General features: G+C 16.9%; 4 protein-coding genes across 4 annotated transcripts, besides 17 other annotated features; 2 read left to right on the top strand and 2 right to left on the bottom strand. All coding sequences in view use genetic code 6, as the record gives it.

The window, feature by feature from the left end:
- Positions 1 to 115: 115 nt before the first annotated feature.
- Positions 116 to 153: a microsatellite.
- A 315-nt stretch (positions 154 to 468) lies between these two features.
- Positions 469 to 2,303, bottom strand: IMG5_054560 (hypothetical protein). Its single transcript, XM_004037329.1, has one exon. It carries the CDS (start codon positions 1,730 to 1,732, stop codon positions 812 to 814), a length of 921 nt encoding a protein of 306 aa, XP_004037377.1. The 5' UTR covers positions 1,733 to 2,303; the 3' UTR covers positions 469 to 811.
- A 4,367-nt stretch (positions 2,304 to 6,670) lies between these two features.
- Positions 6,671 to 6,729: a microsatellite.
- Positions 6,730 to 7,236: 507 nt separating this feature from the next.
- Positions 7,237 to 7,285: a microsatellite.
- Positions 7,286 to 7,508: 223 nt separating this feature from the next.
- Positions 7,509 to 7,535: a microsatellite.
- Positions 7,536 to 7,592: 57 nt separating this feature from the next.
- IMG5_054550 (hypothetical protein) lies at positions 7,593 to 8,990 on the top strand. Its single transcript, XM_004037328.1, has 2 exons — positions 7,593 to 8,127; positions 8,166 to 8,990. The coding sequence occupies exons 1-2, from the start codon at positions 7,617 to 7,619 to the stop codon at positions 8,888 to 8,890; spliced, it is 1,236 nt and encodes a 411-aa protein (XP_004037376.1). The 5' UTR covers positions 7,593 to 7,616; the 3' UTR covers positions 8,891 to 8,990.
- Positions 8,991 to 10,997: 2,007 nt separating this feature from the next.
- Positions 10,998 to 11,036: a microsatellite.
- A 668-nt stretch (positions 11,037 to 11,704) lies between these two features.
- IMG5_054540 (hypothetical protein) lies at positions 11,705 to 13,567 on the top strand (the record flags this gene model as incomplete). The annotated part of the gene is made up of 5 exons (XM_004037327.1): positions 11,705 to 12,250; positions 12,300 to 12,544; positions 12,594 to 12,724; positions 12,908 to 13,084; positions 13,206 to 13,567. Exons 1-5 carry the CDS (start codon positions 11,720 to 11,722, stop codon positions 13,565 to 13,567), a joined length of 1,446 nt encoding a protein of 481 aa, XP_004037375.1. The 5' UTR covers positions 11,705 to 11,719.
- Positions 13,107 to 13,196: a microsatellite.
- Positions 13,125 to 13,197: a microsatellite.
- A 548-nt stretch (positions 13,568 to 14,115) lies between the features above and the next one.
- IMG5_054530 (IQ calmodulin-binding motif family protein, putative) lies at positions 14,116 to 15,266 on the bottom strand (the record flags this gene model as incomplete). The annotated part of the gene is made up of 4 exons (XM_004037326.1): positions 14,116 to 14,145; positions 14,204 to 14,305; positions 14,508 to 14,647; positions 14,696 to 15,266. The coding sequence occupies 4 exons, from the start codon at positions 15,264 to 15,266 to the stop codon at positions 14,116 to 14,118; spliced, it is 843 nt and encodes a 280-aa protein (XP_004037374.1).
- A 603-nt stretch (positions 15,267 to 15,869) lies between these two features.
- Positions 15,870 to 15,909: a microsatellite.
- Positions 15,895 to 15,943: a microsatellite.
- Positions 15,944 to 16,771: 828 nt separating this feature from the next.
- Positions 16,772 to 16,817: a microsatellite.
- A 345-nt stretch (positions 16,818 to 17,162) lies between these two features.
- Positions 17,163 to 17,214: a microsatellite.
- Positions 17,215 to 17,597: 383 nt separating this feature from the next.
- Positions 17,598 to 17,649: a microsatellite.
- Positions 17,650 to 17,713: 64 nt separating this feature from the next.
- Positions 17,714 to 17,813: a microsatellite.
- Positions 17,717 to 17,808: a microsatellite.
- Positions 17,717 to 17,814: a microsatellite.
- Positions 17,722 to 17,814: a microsatellite.
- Positions 17,727 to 17,812: a microsatellite.

The following is a 17,814-nucleotide window of genomic DNA, read 5'->3' as shown; positions in this document are numbered from 1 at the left end:
ATATTATCTAAAGAATGTTTTAAACTATTTTATTTATGGAGTTTGTTTAATTTAGTTATTATTTTTATATAATTTTAATTCATTTTTTTAATAATGCTTTTTTTATATAAAACTTTTATAATTATATTATTTATATTATATTATATTATATTAAAAATTAATATATTATTTAATATTGTTTTTGGAGATTAATAATTAAATTATTTAGATAATAAAATATAATTCTCAATAAAAATGTATGCATTAAATTATTTAATAAATAATTATATAAGTATATAATATTATAATAAAATAGTTATTATTTATTTTCTGTTTTTTTTTATTAAAATATATAATTATAAAAAAAGAAAAATGAGTAAATATGATTAAAACACATTTTAAAGTAAACAAATCGAAAGAGATGAAAATCTATATGTAAACAAATAATACTAATATTTAAAAGTTATAGAATCTGAATAAACATAACCTAAAATAAATGTAGAAGAAAGTATTTAACATTCTCTTGTAACAAAATAATAAGAAAATCAAAATTAGCCAATGCCTTAAATAAATAATAAGATAACTTATTTATTAAAATTTATGGAAACTTTTCCTGAAAAAATAATCTAAAAATCAAAATAAGATGCATTAAAATTTATTTAAAAGTTAATTTAAATTTCGGAAGAAAAGCAAAAAAATAAACAATTTGGAGAAATGTCAAATTAAATTCATGAAAACGAAAATAAAGAAGAAGATTAAACTTAAATTCAACAATAAATATTTTTGACTGAAAGAGAAAACAATAAAGAAGAAGAAGAAATTCAAATAAAATTCAAAAATTAATAATTTGAGAAAACATATTAAATAGAAAATAATAATGAAAAAGAAATACATTAAATTATGGAAAAATATGAGTAAACTTTAAAAAAGAAAGTAGAATTAGAAGACAAGTTAAAACAAATTGAATGCGAAATCGAATTAATAAATTAAGAAAAAGATTCAGAAGAAATAAAGAAATAAAAAGCCCAAAAATTAATTAAAAAAATGCAAAAAATCCGTAAATAAAAAGAATTAAAATCTTAACAATAGCAGGAATAATACTTTAAGTTGCTGGAAAGATAAATGAAAGAATCTCATTAAAAATAGTTAGAAATAAAAGCCAAAATGTAAGAAGAAAAAAGATAATAAATTCTTAATAAAATAGAAAAATAAAGGCTATAAAGTAAAGAGAGATATTTAGCAGATTAATAATCAAATATATTAATAAAAGAAATAAAGTAAGAAATAAAATATAAAAATCCAGACGAAAAATTTTATTATGAAGTGGAATTGCCTGAATTAGAAAAACGAAAAAAGCAACTAGCGGAAAAAAGAAAGTTATATAAACCGATGGACCTTGATGAAATAAAAATTCATTAAAGATTACATGATGATGAAATGAGAATGAGAAAATTATAAATGAAAAGTAATTTATTGGCTGAAATGTAAGTTTTGGATATTGATTAAAATAAATTTCCGAAAAGTAGATTAATTGAAAGAATTTTAAAAGTTGATAAAGAAGTAAAATTTAAGCAAGTTTAAGAACAAGCAAAAAAAAAATTGCAAATTGAAAGAAGAAATGAATATTCTAAATTAGTTAAAGAGGTTCATTCTGTTTAATAATAATACAAATAAAAAAAAAATAATGGAATTGAAGTAAGTAATTAGCATTAGCAAAGCAAAAAATCATTAAGGAAATAATATTCTCCTCCATAATATTTATCTAAAAAAAACAGAATTTATTAAAATATATTTTTAAACAATAAATCTCATCTAAAGTATTCTCCTAAATTAAATCATTTCTTAGAACCAAATAATAATAGTGTTTTGGAAAATAGCGAAAGTAAGATTTATTAATATCCTCCAGTAAAAAAAAAGAAATCTTTGAATAAAAAATTAATTACAAATTATTAAAGTTAATAATAACTTTTTGATAATTAAAAAGAATAATCTAAACTTATGCCTAAAAAATAATACTCAAATTATATTTAATAGTTAAGACAAAACAGAGAAAGCTTAGAATAAAAAAATGGATTTAAAGTTAAAGTTGAAGACTGGGAAAAATACAAATATGATCCTAATTTATCCAAATAGGAAAAATATTAATATATTCTTCAAAGCGCAACTAGGATGTAACATAATGCTTAATTAAAGGAGTTAAGTCATAATAATAATTTAGAAGTTTAAGAATAAGCAAATAATCTTTATATTGATTCTATCAAAGCTAAATTGGCTTTGTTAGATGATTTAAATTGATGAAAATTTTTTTAAATAATAAATAAATATAGGTACGCAAAATGTACCATAAAATTTAACATTTTTACTTGTTGCATTTTTTTAATTCTATAAAAAATTAAATTAAAAAAATGTTGGTTAGTTTTTTATATTATTAAATACATAAAAAATATGTAAAATTATAAAATGATAAAATGTAAAATGTTACATAAAAATATAATTTTTATCCGAATTAAAAACTAATATGCCGGTGCATTAATAAATTAATCAATGTTTATACATATTTTATTATCATTAGAAATATTTGGTCTAACAATAATACTTATGTTTTCCAAATATTATTAAACACTTTTTATATATTTAATGAAATAATTTAATTTTTTTTTATAAAAAATTATAAATATATATAGGGTTTAATATATTTTGTTTGAATAATTAAATAAAATAAGTTATAACATTAATAAATATTTTTTATAAATTGTAATTTTTATGAGAAAATTTATTAATAAAGTAGTTTTTTGAAGATTATGTAAATGTTTTAATAATTCTAATTTTTTAAAAGATAAAATAAAATATAAAGTCAATTTTTTTTATTGTTTTTTCATTTTTTCTGTAGTTTTTTTTTAAAAATCTTAAAAAAAAAAAAGGCAAAAACGATTTTCATTTTTTTAAATTAATTATTTCTAATTTTAATATATTTTTCAAAATTGAAATTATAGATGATTTTTATAATTTGTTAATAATACTCGAAAAAAAAAAATATATTAATATTAAAAAATAAAAATAGTTTCAATAGCCTTTTTATTAGTTAATTCAATTTTTAAAAAAAAATTACAGAAAAATAAACAAACAATAGAAAAAATTAATATTTTATATTTAAAAATTAATTTAAATTTAATCATAAATATTTTATAAAGTTATAAAAATAAAAAGTTATATTAATTTTAATATTAAATTTGATATTATTTTCCTCAAATAAAATTGATTAAAATTCATTTTATATTGAAATTAAATTAATAAAAATAATATTTGGTTTATGTTTGAAAAAAAAATTAATTACGCATTTTTTTTTTTAGATATTATTATAAAATAATTTAAATTATGATGATCAAAAGATTATGTTTTTATTGATTTCTTACAATTTTTTTGAAAATATCAAACTTGAAACGCCTGAAACAAATGAACAAAATCTTAATTAATTTATAAAAGAAAATTATTAATTTTTTAGTAAATATTTTTAGATAAATTATAAATTTTTATTTTTAAAAAATATACATATCTCTATATAATATAAAGAAATTAAGCAAAATAATGTTTTTCTATAATAAGCATTTATAAAAATAATAAACATAGAATTAAAAAATGATAAAAAGTTAATAACTCACTTAATAATTTCATAAAAATAATGTTTTTTAACAACTGACTTATGTAAGGTTGGTATGTAAATTCTCATAATTTTTTTTTTTTCTGCAATTTATAATATTCTTTTTAGTTCAAATAAATTTCAACAAAATGAAAAAATTCCGAAATTATAAAAGTTAATAAATTTAACGAAATCAAAAAATTAATAAATATTTTTAATTTAAAGAAAAAATATTAGTTAAAATTTAATATAAATATATATAGGTCATAAAATTTCTAGTATATATATAATTTTTTCCATCAAAATTCCTTTTCAAAGTTAATGATTTTATTATTATAAAATAAAATATTAAAATTATTTATATAACTCACTTTAAAAGTTTTCTTATTTAAAATAAAATTAATAAAATAAACACTTTTAAAGTTAATAAATTAAAATAAAATGACTGAAAAACAATTAGATTTATATGAAAACGAAACGTAAGAATACATAATTTTACAAAGTCAACCTTACATAAAATTAAAATATAAATACGAAAAAGTGGTTAGTATATTACTTGATACTTATCAATAAGTTCTTAAAAAAGGTCTATTATAATATAATGGAAATACGTAACAACCAACATAAACATATAATAAATAGTAAGAACAAATATTAACAGAATATGAATTCGAATAACTTAAAGCTTAACCATAAATGATAGTAGAAAATTTATCAAAAATAATGCAAAATATATACAAAATAACGCAAGAAACTTTAACAAAATTGAATAAAAGAGATGAATCTTTATAAGGTTAATATGATGAAGTATTACTAAAACTCGAAAAAGAAATAAAATTAGGAATGCGTAATGAAGAAAAAATTAAAATTTAAGTAGAATGTATGCAAGTGAAAATGGAAAGTTTGAAATCTTAAATATAAAAAAGTGAAGAAGATTTGGAGAAATTTAGGTAAGAAACATAATTATTAAGAAAAGAAAACTCAAATAAACTTAAGCAAAAAGAATAAGAAATTAATTAATTAAAAAAAGAATTGGAATAATAAAAATCATCTAAAAAAAAAATTTAATAAAATAACTTAATTAATATCGATAAAAATAATTGGATATAATAGTAACAAGAAGAAACATAAGTTAATTAACAATAAATGCAAATAATAAATTCAAAATCTTAATTTTTACCAAACGATGCCAAAACAATAGTTTCTTTCAATTTTCTTTCACCAGAAAATTAACAATAAAATATGTTAAAAAACTAGCCATAAATATAAGTATTTTAAGCTTCTATAGATTAGGATAAACTCAGCCTTTTAAAAAAATCTTTGGTTAGGTAACCTGATGAAGCATTTAATATGGAAAGAAAAAAATTATTTCATTAAGTAATGTAAACTAATAAATAAAAAGATTTATTGGAACAAAAGTATTCTTATGAAATAAGTAGATTGAAAATTTAAATTTAATAAAAAGAATAAGAAAATAAAAAACTTTAAAAAACCATTGAAGAATTTTAGGTAGAATTCGAAAAATTAAAAAAAGAAAGAGAATAGGAAAATTATAAAAAATGGGCATTTGAAGTTAATAATGAAAATAATCCTTATTTGGTAAGCTATTACAAAGAAAAATTAGATTAAAAAGAAAAAGAAATTAAAGAATTAAAAAAAGCTCAAAAGAGATTCACTGTTTTAGAAAAAGCACTCCTTGTTAAAGAAAAAGCTTTTGAATGTGAAAGAGCTGAGTATACAGAGAAAATTCTTTATAATAATGAAAGAGTTAAAAGATTAAAATAACTATATAATGAGGCAACTTAGTAAATAAAAAATCCAAAGTATGGATATAATCCTGTGTATTTGTAAGGCGAATAATAATGATTTTATCTATTATATTTAAATTACTATTAGATAATGCATAATTTTATTAGATAATTATGTTTTAAAAATTTAATTTATAATTAAAATAAAAAAATATTTTATTTAAAAATTTTAACCTTTAAGTTTATATAAAAATAGGAAATAATTTAAAATAAATTAATTAAAGATAAATAATCAGATTTGTTAAAACAAAATATATGTATAAAAAGAATAAATTATTAATTATATTTAAACGAAATTCCTATTTCTTAAATATGTTAATATTATTATATATTAATTTAATATTATAAGTTCATAAATATATATAAAAATAAAATTCAATCTTAAAAAACAATAATAATTTATATTCACTTTTTTTTTTATTATTTTTTTTTGGCTTTTTAATAATAGTAATATCTTAATAAACCACTTTTAAAAATTCGATCAATCTTTATGAGCCATATAATTTAATACTTTACTATTTTCTAATCAAATCTAATTTTTACTATAAAGAAAATATTTAAAAACATATCTATAATTTTAATGGTATATAAATAATTTGATAATATAATGATTTATATATATTTAGTTGATATATTAAAAGAATATTTACAAATTTAATAAATATAGCCTTTATTTTAGTTTGATTATTAATTTCAATATTTCTTATTTAATTATAAAACTTTTTTTTTAATAATATAAATTATATACGAAATAAAAAATTTAATGCAAATTACAAAGAATTATATGTTAGAGCATATAAGTTCTATTTTTTTTTTAAATAAAAAATAATAATTGCTTAAAAATATTTTTACAATTTAAGTTTTTTTTTATTTATCTATTTCAATCGTCAAATATAATAGGATAATTTATATCTTTTTAAATTTTAATATATAATTAAGATATGTATTATTTGCGATTAAATATATATTATTGTGATTTACTCAATAAATTTATGACAATCCTTTTTGTTAAAATTATAATTAATATAATTTTTTAAAGGCAAAATTAGAAAATTTAAAAAAAAATTAAAAGAATCATTTTGAAATAATACACCATAAATAAAATATAAATACAAAATATATAAAAATATATGGATTTACAAAGAATTTTAACAGAATAATTATATAAATTAAGTGAAATATGATATAATATTATTCATAAGCAGTTTATTAAGAGCTAAAATAAAAATATATATGGATATTTTTATAAAGTATATTAATGTTTTATTTAAAAACTTAAAGTTATTAAATTTTTATTAAAACTTATATTTTTTTAATGCATAAAATTTTCGACTGAGATTCCAATTTTTTTTATCTTTCCATGTTTTCATATATCCTATTTTAGGACATTACAATAAAAAATTTGAATCTCTTTGGTTTATATCGCAAAAGAAGTAATATAATATATTATTGTTTTTTTAAAATAAATTTTTTATTTACATAGTTTCGAATTTACTATAAAAAAAGTTTAATTAAAAGCTTTATTTATAGACTTATTTTTATATACTCCTTACTTGTATTTAGTTTTTTTCTAACTTTTTTTAAAACTCAAAATAAAAAGTCTTATCTATTTTATATCACCTTTTTTATGTTATTAATTAAGATTTGTTTAAAATAAAATAAGTAATCTTAGAAATTTAAGAAATCCATTGGCTTCTAAAAATTTTATAAGACAAAGATAACAAAAATTATAGTTTGATTTAAAAATAACTAATTAACTAATTTAATATAGTCCTAACATTTATATATATATATGAAAAAATTATTTAAAACTAAATAATATTTTATGATAATTTATAATATTTTTATCATATAAATAATAAAATAAAAATTATATTTGATATTATATATATATTGCAATATGCGTTTACTAAATTTTTTAAAAAGATATGATGTTAATAAATAAAAATATGCAACCAATATAATTAATATAAAATTATATATTATTTATATTATATGTTCATATTTTTTTTTGTATTTTTTAATAAAAACTTTTCCAATGAAAAAAAAGGTGACATGACATTTTCTTTATATTATTTTATATAAAAAAAATTATAAAAAAATTATAAAAATAATATGATTAAGCAATATATATTATTTAAATTAAATAAGAAAAAAAATTAATAAAAAAGTAAAAACTGGAAAATAATAAAATGTCTCGTTTAGCAGATTATAAAAATTAATTTACTTAAAAAGCAACATATATAGATTCAGCAGTTGACTATTTGAACTTTTAATAATTATTGAATAAAGAAGATAATGATTTCAGGCTAAAACTAAGAGAATTTCTTCAGCTTAACATAGCTCCGACAATAAATGAATATGTAGAAAGTGCAGAATTTCCTGAAGAATATATTCCAAAGTTAAAAGAAATATAATTATTAAAAAATTTAACAGATAAGCCTTATGGCAATAGTTCTTCAATATTAGCTTAAGGGGTTTTGTATTTAGAATTATCAAGATGTGATCCTGGCTTGGCAACATTTGTAATTGTCTAACATGGACTTTTAATGTCTACAATAAATTAATTAGGAAGTCAAGAATAAAAAGATAAATATTTACCATTAATGAGAGATTTAGAACTTACAGGAGGATGGGGATTAACAGAATTTAAAAATGGAAGTGATGCAACATCAATATAAACTACAGTTAAATCGACAAAAGGTAAAAAAAAAAAAAAAAAAAAAATTAAAAAAGAAAAGATGGATGGGTATTAAATGGAGATAAAAGATGGATTGGAAACGGCAACAGAGATATAATGGTAGTATGGGCACGAAATATAGAAGATAATAATAAGATATAAGGCTTTTTATTAAACTTGAAAACTCCAGGAGTTCATACAGAAGTAATAAAACATAAATTAGCTCTACGAATAGTCCAGAATTGTCAATTAAATTTCTAAAATGTATTTATTCCTAAAGAAAACTATTTAGTGAAAGCAACTGATTTTTCAAAAGGAACATCTAAAATTCTATTACATTCCAGAATTTTGGTTTGTTGGTTAGCTGCTGGTATTGCTGTTGGTGTTTATGATCATGTAATTAAATACATTAGTGAAAGAAAATAGTTTGGAAAACCCGTTTCTAGTTTTTAATTATAACAAGAAAAGTTAGTAAGAATAATGGGATATTGCTAATCCATTCTTTTAATGTGTTGGAGAGTTTCTACTATTTATGATTAAGGAAAAGCAACATTAGGTCAAGCAACATTATGTAAAGCTTTTACAACTTCAAAAACTCGGGAAATTGCCAGATTAGGTAGAGAAATGTTCGGAGGAAATGGAATTATTATTGATAATTATGTAATGAAAGCTTTAGCTGACATTGAAGCTTTATACACATACGAAGGTACTTATGATATTAATTCTTTAGTTGCAGCAAGAGAATTAACTGGAGTTGCTGCTTTTAAAGTATCAGTAAAATAATGAAGATTTGCTATTTAAAAAAAATAAAAAAATATTTAATTTTTTTTTTATTTATTTTTGTTTTCAATTTTCATCAAACAAATTTTAAAAATAACTCTTAAATAATTTATTATCAGCAATTTTTTTTATATTTCGATAAATTTTATAAATAATTCTTCGTAATTTTGATATTACTTGTTTTTTCTTTTTTATATAATTATAATATAAGCTAATTTTGTATTTTTTAGTATGATGTCAAGATGAATTTAAACATAATTTATCATTTTTAATTTATGATTTTTTATACAAATTCTTTTCATTATCTAATTATTTTTTATTACATTTTAATGTTTATAAATTATATCATTATTTTTATTTTAAAGATTAGTATTTAAATTACTTGTTGTCTTGTTGTCTATTATTTGATTTATTAAATTTCTTCATTTTTATTTACTTATTATCTCAAATATAAATCAAATTCTTAAAAAATTAATAAAATTATAATATACCTTAAAAATTAAATTAAAAAATATAATTATATTTTAATGAATAATTAAATTATATATTTTTTTTAATAATTTCCAACATTTTACATATAACAATGGCAATCAGGTAACCATTCAAAAATTCTCTTTCATATATAATTTTATTTTATTTTCAGTGAAAATAATATAAAAAAATGTTTTTTATAATTTTTTATAATTTAATTAAAAAAATAATTTCTTATGAAATATATTTATTTTTTTATATTTTTTTAAATAATACCAAAAATAAATTTTTTAATATTAAGATTTTTATGTAATAAATATAAGTCTAAATATAATCATTTTTATTATCAATTTTTACTATATTTTTTAAAAATTATGAGTCGTCTTTTATATTAAATAGTTTCGCTCAAATAATATTTTATAAAATGTAAACTTTTGGTTTTGTGGTATATTTATATTTTGTTTACTTAATGAATTCTAGTATTTCAATTTTACTTACAATGTTTTAAATACTTTTTATTGTTATATATTAGGTTAGTCTAATTCTTTTTGATTAGAATATTTATCATTATATTAAAAATAGTTTGATTTATAAAATTTTTTTTATACAATATTTTAAAATTTACTTTTATTTTGTTCAAAAAAATAGTATTATTTTTTTTTTAAATAATTGTATAAAATTTATTTAAATATATATTATATATTTTCTTAATGAAAGTTAGAATGAAAAATTATGGCTGATAGTTAATCTTAAATAATAAATTATTATTTTAATATTTAGAAAAAAAAAAAACATAACAAAAATAAATAAAATACAGCTATTTATATATAATTTTATTATTAATTCTTATTTTAATTAAATTTCTATATTTTTTAACTATTTTAGATTTTCTGATTTTCTCTAAAAATTTAATAGAAAATTATTATTGGTAAAAATCAAACAATACATTATATGATATATCATTTAATTAATATATATTAAATTAAAAAAATAAGTTTAAAAAATATAATATTATATTATTTTATTAAATACTATCATATTACAAATATCTATTTATAAATTTTAAAATTATTTAAAAATAGATATTATATTTATACCAAATGATTAAAACTTATATAACATTTACATTAAATCATTATATTTCATATTTCACACTAGATAATAAATATTTTTATGATTTTTTGTTATCTCTAAGATAATGTTTATTTATGATAGTTTACTAATGTTTTAAAGTTTTAAGAGTTATAAAATCTTTATTATTATTAAATTATTGAGATAATTTCTTACAAATTTAAATATTATTACCTGTTTTAAATTTAAATACAAAAAATTTTTAATTAAACAATCATTTAACTAGTTTATTTAATTTTTGGCCATTTTAAAATGTTACATGATTAAATAATATAATTATATTTTTATTTTAAGATAATTTATAATAAAATGAATAAAATTAAGTATTTATTAATAGTAATAATAATGATTTAATATCAAAAATAATATTAAAAAATAAAATTATTATTTATAATTGTATTGAATAAAAGATCATGTTTGAAAGCAATTAAAAACAAATATAAAAAATAAAATTAATAATGCTTATTTAATTAAATAAATAAAAATATATAAAATTTTAGAATAGTTAACCTATTTTAATTTATTATTATTTTATTTTATTTTTATTTTAATGAAATTTAAAATTGCAAAAGTAATCACTAATTATTTTCACAAACACTTATCTTATTTTTTATTTAATTATAAAAAAATTCTTTTTGTAAAAAATTTCTTTAAAAATATATAGTAAAAAATTATTTTATTTCTTTATGCTATTAAAATAGTATACTTTGTAAATTAAAAATATCTAATATCATATTTTTAATCTTAATTTTATCTAATATTTTTAATCCTAATATTAATACAAATAGTTAATAAAAAAATTAATTTTTTTTATTATAGTAAACCTTAAAAATAATGTTAATAGAAAAAATATTAATGAATGTCATTAGTTTTTCTTATTTGAAGAAATATGAGAAAAATTAATTTAATAAAAGAAAATTGTTTTTTATTAAAGTTTTATTCATATTTATAAAATAATTTATCAATTCAAAATATTTATTATTGTAAATATTTTTAACTAGAGATTATAAATTATTAAAAATAAATATATTTGTATCTAAAAAAACAATTAAAAGGATATTAATTCTAAAAAATATCTTTTAAATAAAGTATTGTTTAAATAAATTTTTAATTAAAAAAAATTAAATATATATAAATATAATATATTGTTTTACTAATCTAATTTATTTTATAAAGATAAATTATCGAAAAAATAAAAAATTGAGAATAAGTATAATATTATTTATAATAAAAATGCTAAAACTTTGTTAAAAAATAAACAGAATTTCATAAATTTCAGTCAAATATTTAAATACATTAAATAAACAAAACCTAGAGCAATCTGACTAAGAAATATACTAAATAATTAAGAACGAAGAAAAAAGACAATTATAAGGTATAACATTAATAGCATCTGAAAATCATTGTTCATAAGCAGTATTAGATGCATTAGGTAGTGGTATGCATTATAAATATAATGAAGGTTTAGTGGAATAAAAACAATAAATGGGTTGCTAATTCGTAAACGAGAATGAATAATTATGTTAAAAAAGAGCATTGGAGACATTTCGTTTAAATCCATAAGAATGGGGATGTACTGTCCAGTCATATTCAGGAGCAATAGCTAATATGAATGTTTATAATGGTTTATTGTAACCCCACGATAGAATTATGGGACTTGACTTACCTGACGGAGGACATCTGTCTCATGGATTTTAAACAAAATAAAAAAAAATATCTTTTATTTCATAATACTTTGAATCTTAGCCTTATAAAGTGAATGAAGTATTATTTATTTGTTTTTTAATTTATTTTTTACATATTTTTTATTTAGAAAACAGGATTAATAGATTATGATAAATTAGAATAATAAGCTAAAATATATAACCCAAAGATTATCGTTGCAGGAGCTAGTTCTTATTCAAGACTTATTGATTACGAAAGAATGCTAAAAATAGCTGATGATTGCGGAGCTTATTTGCTCGCTGATATGGCTCATATTTCTGGTTTAGTGGCAGCTAATGTTATTCCTTCCCCTTTTAGTTTTTCTCATATTGTAACTACTACTACCCATAAAAGGTTTTTTTTAATTAATATACAAGTTAAGTTCTTTATGTAAAAAAAAAAGTTTAAGAGGTCCAAGAGGTAGTATGATTTTTTATAGAAAAGGAATACGAAAAGTTGATAAAAAAGGAAATAAAATTATGTATGATCTTGATGAGCATATAAATAAATCTTTATACCCAAGCTTATAAGGAGGTTTTTTTATTATAATATATATTATTTAAAAATAAAATATTTTTATTTTTATATATATTTTTAATACTCAATTAATAAAAAATAAAGAATTATTAATTTTTTTGTTAATTGAGTTTAGTTTTTATAAAAAAAAAAATATAAAAATAAATATTAGCAATTAATAAATTTATAAATAAAATAAAGGTCCTCATAATCATACTATATCTGCTCTAAGTGTAGCACTTTTATAAGCTTAAACTAAAGAATTTAAAGTATATTAAGAACAAACATTAAAAAATGCTAAGGCTTTAGCAAATGCATTTTTGAAAAAAAATTATAAACTAGTTTCCGGAGGGACTGATAACCATCTAGTTTTAGTAGGTATTAAAATTATAAATAATTTATATTAATATAAATATAAATATTAATATTATATATTTATATTTATATTTATATTTATATTTATATTTATATTTATATTTATATTTATATTTTATAATAGATATGAGAAGTAAAAATACTGATGGAGCTAGAGTTGAAATTATTTTGGAATATATAAATATTTATACTAATAAAAATACTGTTCCTGATGATAAAAGTGCATTAGTACCAAGCGGAATAAGATTAGGTACTCCTGCTATGACTACAAGAGGATTATTAGAAAAAGATTTTGAATAAGTAGTTGAGTTTATCGATAATGCAGTATAAATAATCCCTTAAATTATGAAAAAAGTAGAACCTAAAGTTGCTGATTTCAAAAATTATGTTAAGTAAAACCATTAAAATATATAGGAAATAGTTTAACTGAGAAATTAAATTTAAAAGTTCTCATAATAATTTGAAGTTCCTGGTGTTAATTTTTGAATTTTTTTTAATTAATTTTTATAAAATATTCAAATAACTATTATTTTAAAACAAAAAATAAATAAAAAAAAAACTTTAAATAATTTATTCAAATATTTAATATAAAATTTATTCAACAGTCATTTTTTTGATTTTACTTAGTGAATACTTATTTAATATCACAATAATCAAGCAATTATCTTTAATCTTCATCATCTTCAATATCTTCTAATTTAAAGCTTTAATGTGAATATTTCTTGCTACTATTATTTCCAATTTAAATTTTAAATTAATTTATGAGTTCTAACTTTCCTTCACTCTTAAATGCCAGCCATTAAGCAAACTCAGCAATAAGAAAATGAAAAATATCATCAGATATTTCTAATTATACATCAGTTTCTTCTTCTTCATACATAAGCCATTTATATTCATTTTCCAAAACTTCGTTTTCAAGCATTTATGCAAGTCTATCTTCTTTAATTTAATTTAAATATTAGTTATTTTCTTCTTCTTATCCACTTGGAAATTCTATTTTTCCGGAATAAAACCACATAAAAAAGATCCCCATTTCAAAGTTCTTGCAATTGCTAATCCTAAAGCTTTTTCAATTGATTATTCATATATTTATGTATAAGCAAATTTTCTTAAGTTTAATACCCAAGGAAGAGGTTTACCTTATAGTCCATAAGGACGCATATAATCAAGAGAATCATTAAAACAATCAAATATTAACTTCAAATTATATTTTTCTATATCTGGCTATTAATTAAATAAGTCTTCTGATTCCGATTAATCCTCAGATATTTCATTATTATTTTATCTGTATTAACTTCTTAACATTCTCTATTTTTTTATAATTTTTTTTCCTACATGTATTATATTTTTTTACTTAATATAATTCATTAAATGTCAAAAATATCTCCTCACTTACTACTGGTTTTGATACATAAATATATTTTACTAATGGATAAATGGGTGAATTCGAAATTTCAGTATCTTGGGGTTCTGTAATTTCGGTTATGTTAAAGGTTTTAAGAAATTCTTAAGGCTCGATTCCTAAAGGAATATTTATTTTTTATAAAAATTCTTCCTTAAAATTTTCTTTTTTTTTAAAAAAAAAAATTCTAATTTTTTTTTATTTTATTTTACATTTTATAAATTCTGACAATGCTATTAGAAAATCTTTTATACTATTTAGATTTGCACAAGATTCTATTGGAATTAATTTCTCTTCATTTTTCTTTGTTTCGTTTAAAGGAATAGCTTCATTTATCATCATTGCATTTGCATAATTATTTAAAGGATGTAAAGGAGGTTAAATTATTGTTTATTCCATTTTTAAATTGTTTTCTGAACTGCTTTCTAAAAAATAAAAAAAATTAAGAATAAAATTTCCATTGTAATATTTACATTCATTAATATTCTCAATAATCTTAGTAATTAATTAATAACAAAATTATTAGATCTTTTTAAAAAAACATATATATTGATTAAATGATATTAAAAAAAATAAAAACCCAATATATATATATATATATATATTGATAAAATTATATAAATATAAAAATAAAAACCCAATGCTAAGAATTTAATAATGATACAAAATCATAATTACTTTATTGAGAATTAATCTATTATTATAAATCAATTTATTTAATATTACTAACTGGAGATTAATGAAATTGATCACTGTTTTCATTTTATTCTTAAGATTGTACATCTTTTTAATCAACACGTTGTTCTTACAAAGATTTATTATTAAAAATATCTTTTTAGCTATTGATTTTGGCTTTTAGTTTTTATTAAGTTTATTAGATTTTTCTTAAATATTAATTTATGTCGTCAAATTCTATTTCTTCGCTATTATTTGGAATAGCTTAATCTTCTATACTAGCACTACTATTTCTATTATTTAAATAATTATTATCTTTGTTAATTTTATTTGAAATTATTTGCTTTGATTCGTTACTTTTTATCAAATATGAATTTATTATTTTAATGCTTTAGCTTTGTTTATTAATTTCATATTCACTGTATTCACTATCTGTTTTTAATGAAAGAAGTTTTTTAAAATTTATCTCTTCAGTTGATGATATTATTAGCTTAGAGCTTTCTATGTTTTTTATCTTCTGCATAAAATCTAGATCTCTTTTTGTCTATTTTACAGTTTAAGCAAAAATATCCCATCCTCTTTCAATTTAATGTTGATTTTTTTTCAATTAAATTTCTTAATTTTTTACCCATTATTCTATATCCTTTTTTTTTGCTTCGTATGTTTAATAAGATACTTTCTTTTTGTTATAATTTTTTAATTTATATTAATTTATTAATTTAAAATTTTACATTATTATTTAACATTTTACTAATAATTCCTATTTAAGCATTTTTTTAAAATTCTATGGCTTCTTCTCTCATTTTTATTAAGTCATTCATTGATTCTTTTTTTATCATTATTTTATTAAATTATTCTTCTAAATGCTATTACTTTTTTGACAATTACAATTCTTTTATACAAAAAAAAATAACGTTATTTTTTATAAAATAAATAATTAAAAAATAACATAATTCATCTTCTTTTATATCGTTTCTTATCAAATCTTATTTATTAATTTCATATTTCTTATGTAACTTTTGTATAAATTCTTCATCTATTTAACTATTTTTTTGTTTTTATAAATTTTCAACTTCTTATATTAATTCGTTCCATCTTTTAAGTTAATTTTCTTTCATTAAGTTATATTTTCCTTAATATATTTCTGCTATTTCTTTTGCTTTTTACAAATTAATATTATCTTCAATTTAAATATCTAAGTTTTATTGAGAGGCAACTTCATCAACTGGGCTCTTTTAAGAATTAATCTAATTTTTTTATTATTAGATAAAATTCTATTATTTTTAAGGAAGATCTTATTATTACTGGCAAACTTAATTTTTGAGCTTTTAGTTTTCAAATTAGAATTATTATTAGAAATAATCACTATTAAAAAAATTTTAGTTTTATAAACTTTTATTAGAATTATTAATTTCTTAATTTTAATTTTAAGTAAATTATTTAATATATTACAAGTAATCATTAATAACTTTTCTTGTATAATATCCTTTCCATACTTTTTAAATTTTAATAATACATTATTATAATAAAAAAAATATTTTTGTTATTTTTTTTTGTTAATTTTTTATATATTATAAGAATTTCTTTTAAATTATTATTATGATTCATTTTTATTTTATTTAAAGTTTTTATGATTTTTCTTTAAGTTGTTTATATTTTCGTTATTCTTTTTTCTTTTTTATTAATCTAATTTATTAATTTAATGTTTACTTAAATTTATATTTGAATCATACAATTGTAAATTTCTACAACTTTAGGATCCTTTTTAATGGATTATTATTGGGATATGTTAGTTTGCAGCTTTATTAGCTGAATTTGATTAAACTATTTATTTTTTGTTTTTGTTTTTTCTATTCTTTTTTTTTCTAAAGATGTGATTATATTTGGATTTTAAATATGTCTGTCTAGTCCTTAATAATATTATTATTAATATTTTTAATGCATTTATTGTTGTTATCTCCAATTAAATACCTTTTAGTATTCTTAATTAAAAAACTAATATGCTTTTAATTTAATATTATGTTTTTAATATAGTTTATTTAAAATATTTTATTTACTTTATAAACCTTTAAATTATTTGTTCTATTATTAAAATATATTAATTTTATTATCATTTTTTTATATTAAGCTTGTATTTTTATTATTTATAAATTGAAATATTTATTATTTACTTATTTTAGATACATAATGGCGAAGAGAATGTTCTTTTTTTGAAGGTTTATTTGATTCTATTATTTTATATATAATTTTTATTTATTTATATTACATGATTTGCACGAATTAATCTAATCTTTAATTTCATATTAAAATAAATCTATATTTAATTAAACATTTTATTAATGAAATTTATCTAATTAAGATTTTGAAAAATTATTAAACTTTTTGTTTTATTATTTAAATTAATTATTATGATTTAAATCATTAAAAGATAACTTTTCTAAAATAAATAAAATAAATTAAAAAATTAAATTAAATTAAATTTAAAAATAAAAAAAAACTTTAAAAAAGATTAAAATTATTATTATAAATGTTTTCAAGATTAGATTTCTAACCTTAATAAAATAAAATAAAATAAAAAAAAAAAAAATATAGAAAAATAAAAAAATAAATAAGAAAATAAAAATAAAAAAATAAAATAAAAAAATAAAAATAAAAA

Source organism: Ichthyophthirius multifiliis (genome assembly GCF_000220395.1).
Source record: "Ichthyophthirius multifiliis unplaced genomic scaffold scaff_1120509250186, whole genome shotgun sequence".
In the NCBI taxonomy this organism is placed as follows: Eukaryota; Ciliophora; class Oligohymenophorea; order Hymenostomatida; genus Ichthyophthirius; species Ichthyophthirius multifiliis.
Note: the sequence above shows the minus strand (reverse complement) of the source record. Positions and strands in the feature narration are given on the sequence as shown.